General features: G+C 37.8%; 1 protein-coding gene across 1 annotated transcript in view; it reads right to left on the reverse strand.

The window, feature by feature from the left end:
* MAP3K1 (mitogen-activated protein kinase kinase kinase 1) overlaps positions 1-7,042 on the reverse strand; it is a 74,035-nt gene that overhangs the window by 28,421 nt on the left and 38,572 nt on the right. The window contains exons 2-3 of the mRNA XM_040622250.1: positions 4,810-4,960; positions 1,791-1,991 (exon numbers count right to left, since the gene is read on the reverse strand). Coding sequence (XP_040478184.1) covers positions 1,791-1,991; positions 4,810-4,960 — 352 coding nt within the window. The remainder of the gene's footprint in view (positions 1-1,790; positions 1,992-4,809; positions 4,961-7,042) is intronic.

Here is a 7,042-nt window from a genome sequence, read left to right on the forward strand (position 1 = left end):
TTTTTTTTTTTTTTTTTTTTTTTTTTTGGCTTAAGAGAAATTTGTTTTGTAGTTCCAGAGGCTAGAAGTTCAAGAGCAGGTGTCAGCAGGATTCCCTCTAAGGACAGAGAAAGAGAATCTGTTCCATGCTCTCTCCTAGCCTGCAAAACTTGGGTGTTGCAGCCCAACTTCCATGCTATGAGGAAGAGATGCCAACAGCCTCCAATGGTTGTGCCATATCAGTTGAAGCACCAGACACGTGAGTGAGGAAGAAGCAACTTGGATATCCCAGCTTCAGCAGATACCATGGGGAACAGACAGAAGTCATTCCTGCTAAGCCCCACCTAATTTGCAGATTCATGAGCAATAACAAGATTGTTGTTGTTTTAAGTTTAAAAAAAAAAATAGGGGCGCCTGGGTGGCACAGCGGTTAAGCGTCTGCCTTCGGCTCAGGGCGTGATCCCGGCGTTATGGGATCGAGCCCCACATCAGGCTCTTCAGCTATGAGCCTGCTTCTTCCTCTCCCGCTCCCCTTGCTTGTGTTCCCTCTCTCGCTGGCTGTCTCTATCTCTGTCAAATAAATAAATAAAATGTTTAAAAAAAAATAAAAATAAAAAAATAAAAAAAAATAAAAAAAAATAGCTCATTTAAATGTGTCAACATAGAGCCAATAGATACTGTTGGGTATCTTGGACTTTAATGTAGAAAAATTTACTTCAAATTTTCTTCTGGAAGGATTTATATACTGATGAGAGGAAAACAAAATCTCCTCCTTCTGGTCATGATCTTAATCATTCTACCACCCACTCATTTGCTCTTTGCTCTTCAAGTTTAGAAAGTAAATTTTAACTTGCAATTCTGCCACTAGAAGTCTCTCTCTCTCTGTCTCTCAGAAAGTTAGCACATATCATTTTACAAATCTCTCTGATGTCTGATTTAATACAGAAGACAACTGGATTCTCATCTGTGCTTCTGCATTGAGTCTGCTGTAATAATGATGTTTTTGGTTAAAGTACATGAAAATGTGGCTTCACAAATATATGCAGCTGGAAAAGGTATTTTAGAAGACTCTTCCAATAATTATGAACACTCTTCTTTGATACTAGTCCCAAGAAGAGTGTGATATGGAATCTGAAACCACATCAACAAACTTCCTACTGTTACACATGGAAATCCAGATGGTCTGTCTTACACAATTTAAATAGATCATTTATCTAAGGATGACTTTGTTACATCAATGCACTGGTCATTGGGAAAATACTGGTTCACCAAATTATGCAGACTTCCCAAATGTTTTACACATTTCACTGTGCGAGACAGTTAAAAAAAAAAATCACATTTGATAACATCACTGATCTTGTTAGAAAATTCAAGTATTGGGAAACTGTCAAGTTTACAGTGGTGGATATGAGTTTCCCAAAATTCTAATCTCACTAGTGAAAAAACATTTCAGTTGTCTTTCTTGAAGTTCCTTCCTTCACTTAACTCGTCTTAAGGAAAATGTCTGCCCAAAATACCCCAATTTCTGTTGTCATAGGTTTAATTTAGATGAATGCATCGGCTTTACTGACCACTGTAAATGTTAATGCAGTGAAAGAGGCAAATAACATTTCAGTTTTATTACAAAATTTGTTTTGATCTAATGGATCCACAGCAAGGGTCTCAGGACCTGCTCTCGTCCCCCAACCAAGGGTCTGTGGACCACACTTCGAGAAATGCTGCTCTAACAGATGGCTAGCCAGTCTTTTCTGTGTTATAAGTGTATCCAAAAATTGTAGAAACTGAACATACTTGTTGAAACGTTAACTTACAGGCACTGGGGAAACTCTTTTTCTCCGAACTCCCGGAGATTCCGACTTCACTGTGCGACCTGATGGGGAGCTGCTAGGAGAAGGACTGCGTCGGCCTTTGGGAGCGGGTGACGTGGTGCTCGCCGGGCCCTCTCCTTGAGACTCAGTTGCCAAGTTGTGAATTTCAGAACCATCTCCTTTAATAGGGATTGGTTTTACCACCTAAATTAAAATTCCAACATTCCGATTACTTAAAAATATAAAAAATAAGTAAATCTGAACACAGCAGACCAAGAAATGAACTCAAGTTTCATTAGACAATGTTATTCAACTATACAGATAATTTATCAAGTTTTATTTAGTATTACTTCAAATGATAAATGTTAAGACTATTTTACCCACAGATTTCATTCATTTAGGCTTTATCACTAGTTGAAATGTTATACATAATTTTAGAATTTAGTATTATCTGTTATTATGTGCCCTAAATCATTTAACATTCAAAATCAATAATCACAGGTTAGTAAACAAATGTGAAAAATAAGCACTTTTACCTTCTACAGTTAGTTTATTCAACTACATTCAACGAGATGTTTTCTTTTTCATTTCTATTGAGAAAATGCAGGATGTTGAAAACAATAATGGGCATAAATGCCCAAATAGTCTGATTAATATAAAACCATTTTTCTCTCTTTTTACAGTGTTATAGTAGTTTAGACACGCATTTCAGAATCATCAAAAGAAGCTACACATTTAAAGAGCGGTCTCTCAAGCAGAAAGGCCGGTTGCAAGACCTTTTGTTTCTCAACAGACCTAATCTAGCTCTGACCAAAAGGCCAAACTCTGTAGCCTTAGCCAACCTTCTCTGCCTTTCTCCCACTCCCCTTACACTGTTCTACTAGCCGGCTGCTGGGCCTACCACAAATGACTGACCTGTCGTCTTCTTGGGCTTTCACTCCCACTCTCCCACCTACCCCACATCTGCAGCCTGCGGCACACCAAGCAGCACACCTTCACCTGATGAAAACCCCCATCTTCTAAGGCTCGGTTAAAATCCTACCTTTTACAAATGCACACTTAACTCTATCAGCCGGACATTTTTCTTCTAAGTTGTTACTACTCTCTGCCCACTCCACACATTTGGCATACTGTCACATGCTGCTCTGTGATATTTCAGCCTTTATTTTTAAGTTGCATTTTCATAATTGGAGATATTTATACCTCATGTTTCAAGAAGGTCCTGATTTAATTTACATAAAACATAATACAAACAAAAGCAGACTTTCCAAGTAGACTATAAAATTCTTAAGGGTAATATGAAATCTGTGAACTACGAGATGTAGGGTAGCATAGCTGAACTTAAGGACTACATGTTTTTTGTCTTATTCCACACCTCTCTTTCCTCTTTACCTCTGTCCCATATACAGGTAATACACTTGAGAAAAAAAAGAATTTGGCCTTAAATAACTGAATGTCTTTAGTTTATATGTAATAAAGGACTGGCTTTATTGCCTTTTTCTCAACAAATTGTGATTTCTGCTTTATGGTATTCTCAAAAGATTTGGACTCTCCACCAGCACAAGGAGCTCCAGAAAGCAGCATGTTCAAACTTCAGACGGTTTAAACTGCTCAAAGGTTCTTTATATCAATTGGGCAGAAATTTACCCCCTTCTATAAGGTGTTTCAACAGAACTATCTCTTTTCTAAGATGAATTCCTGATTTCTTCATCTGCATCCTCTGACATGATTACTAAAACAGTGAGGCGTTCTCACCATATTATTTCATGTGAAAAACAAATGAAAGAAATGCGGAAGCTTAGCTGGGAAGGAAAGGACTCATAGGTAATGTGGTAGCTTAGCTTAAAAAGCTGGGATATAAAGGAACAATTAAATATATTCTATATTAGCTCCATGGTTTAGCACCGTTGGGTAGAATGTGTAAGACAGAACGCAGGTCAATGATGAGGGAAGTCTATGTGGCTACTGAGCATTGGAAACATGGCTAATGTGGCTGAGGAATGAAATTTTTACTTATTTACATTTAATTAATTTATATTTAAATTTAAACTTTAATAGGCAAGTGGGGGACACCTGGGTGGCTCAGTTGGTTAAGCATCCGACTCTTGATTTCAGCTCAGGTATGATCTCAGGGTTGTGAGATTGAGCCCCATGTCGGGCTCTGCACTGGGCATGAAGCCTGTTTAAGATTCTCTCTCCCTCTCCCTCCGCCTCCCTCTCTTAAAAAAAAGAAAAAAGGCAAGTGGGATGAATGTAGGGCTAGATGATCATACAGCTGAAGGGTTTCAACTGTCAAATGAGTAGCTTGCCCAATAACTTTTATGATTATACCCACCATCCCTTTGCCCTCCCCCAAACCTAATAAATCTTAACTTGTCATAAAGAACAAACAAAAAGCAAATAAAAACTTGCTGATACAAACTGATACTGGGAAACCTAACAATCAAGATCTACTTCCTTTACAAGAAAGACAAGCACATTTCATAGTATTTGTATACTTTAAAAGAAAATAACCATGGCAAACGATAGAGTATGCCTTTCTTTCCTAATCCTAGAGATCTAGGTTTTCTTTCCCCAAACCCTGGGCATCTTTTAAATTTACCTCAAACCCCATGAGTCTATTCAACCTTTTTGCTTTCCTGGATGATTTCTGGAACTCAGATCTTTGGATCCTACCTTAGAGAAAGAATATCAAAATAAAATGAGAAAAAACGCTTTTCTTTTTTGAAGTACAATATAAATCTTTACTAAAAGGATTTTAGATACTGACAGTAGGGGGCAGTGTTGCTTTAAGCATTACCTCCCCAACCCAACCAGTTTAGCTTCTATAATAGTTTAAGGTGCTTAGTGAGCATAGTTTTAGCTGTATTTTGTTCCAAGTGGCTAGAATATCAAGCAAATGAAACAACTGCATTTAAAATCAAGAAGAAAAAAAGAAAAGCTTACAAGGATCTATTTATGCTTAATTTTGCATTTCCTCCTATGCTTTCATCCTTACATCAGGTAACCCACAGCTACTTACCACAGGGCCTCTCCTATTTCTCCTTTCCAGCCACTCATGCTTCCAGGCTGGCATACAGGTTGCCTTCAGTTTCTCCCTGATCATTCGTTCTTCTGGGCGATCATCCATCTTGTGCAACCCCTTGAGAGTTTCTTTATTCTCCATCTCACGACTAAAATGGAGGGAGAAACAAGAATGAGGTTAATATATAAAAAATAATTTCCAAGAACAAATAGTATTTTATACTTTCATTGGACATGTAACTAAAAAGGTAACTGCTAAAAACGGCCAAATGATTTAAGCCAAGTATGAAAGTATCACTGTGAATCATATATACTCTATCGTTCAATGTCACATGATAATGTGGGTTTAATAATGCCTTTAAAAAGAAAGGTCCTGTTTAGAAGGTACAGACTTACTAAACTAATGCAGACCTTTGTTCCCAGGTAGTTAACAAAATGGATCCCAAGGCGTTAAGTATGGCATTAATGAACACATTTGTGAATGTTCCGTTGTTTCCAGTTGCACCACTCTCACATCCTTAAGTATTTAACAAACAGATATTTAGAAGAGTACTTTACTACTCTAGGATTTCCAAAAATTTAAGGATTTCCAATAATTTATTCCAGCATTTCCAGTAATTTGCGTCAATATAGATTGAATCTGGTGGATATACTCATTTTCTGAAAAAAGCTAAATAAATACTTAATAAGCTAAGGGTAACCTAACCCACCTTCTATGATCCCACAATATTTGTTCAAAGCCTAAATGATTAAATTTGTATTCTCCCAACAATTCCACATCAAAGCACTGGGGATACTCTGTATATAAAAAGTAAAACTGGTACAAACACTTGACCTTTACTCCATAATATAGTGTGGAGTTACCAGAATAAAAGAATCTGGAAGCTAGTAACTTTTGAGAATTCTACAAAGCCTAAATAGTAAGGCATCCGCTAATTTCAAATACACTTATATCAACATGTGGATATACACAACAAATACAGAACACATATGCATGGATTTTAAAACCTGATTCATAAGGAAATAGTAAAAACATTTGGGAGAAGTAACAATTTTAAAAATACTAAGCTAACTTCAGTAACTATTTTGGACATTCTGTAAAGCTACAGAACAGTTTTGTTCTTTTTTTTACACAGATAGGAAAAGGAAATACTCAAGGAAATACCAGAGACGATAACCGCAAGCTGACTAAAAAAGTCAAATGCAAACTCCTCTAGGAATTTTCCAGCTAATTACAACCATAGAGCATCAGTATCTTCAGAGAACCAGCAAAAAAACTACTTAAAACTAAATATGCACTAGAAAGGAAATGGTTCATTGGTTTTCCTGAAGCATCAGCTCTGTGAGGGCAGTGGAAATCAAGTTAAATATCCCTGTGCAGAGAGACTGGTCTAGATAGTTTTAGGAATGCAAAAGAGCACAAAACATCTGAAACTTGCAAATGGTAATATTTCCGCTACACAGGCATAAGAAAACTGTCGAAAAGAGTAAGCCTATATGAAAAGAAAAAAGGTGAAGGTAGGAAGGGAGGAAGGGAGGAAGGGAGGAAGGAAGGAAGGAAGGAAGGAAGGAAGGAAGGAAGGAAGGGAGATTCTTTTATTAGAAGTGCCTGGCTCTTCTTCCTGCCCTGATAATAGTATAAAATATAACTTTTTGGGTGTCTAAGAGGAAGAGTAGAGAGGGAGGGAGGAGTGGGAAAGGAAGAGAGGAAGGGGAAAGAAAAAGGGAAAGAAGAGAATGAAAGAGAAGGAGTTTGGGGGAGGGAAAAGGGAAGGATAAGAAGGGGGGCAGGAAGAGAAATGTTTTCCCAAAATTTCATCCTGTTCAGTTACTACTTACCCAGGGAAACTCGGATTTACAGGCAACCCAATTTATGGGCTGGACTGCATACCAAAAATTCACTTACAACTCTCTGGTTGAAAAGCAAACACTTTCCCCTCCAGTAACAGTGTTGCAAGGCGTGGCTAGGTTCCCGGGCTAGTTCTCAAAAAATAAGTCACATTGCAGAACTACAGTGCATTTTCACCCCAGAAGCTCCTGCACTCCTGGACAAAGGAGCTTATCTTCCCTTTGGTCCTAAATGTCTCTCCTCCCCCAGATTTGTTTTATGAGTATCTCTTCCCCATTCTGTATTTTCAGTGTCTCTCTCTCTGGCACTCACCCAAACACGAAGAAGACTGACCCTGTCTAAACAAATCTTCCTCAATGATGTGGCCTTCTTAAAGTCGGTA

This window comes from Ursus maritimus, unplaced genomic scaffold, assembly GCF_017311325.1.
Source record: "Ursus maritimus isolate PB19 unplaced genomic scaffold, ASM1731132v1 scaffold_5, whole genome shotgun sequence".
In the NCBI taxonomy this organism is placed as follows: Eukaryota; Metazoa; Chordata; class Mammalia; order Carnivora; family Ursidae; genus Ursus; species Ursus maritimus.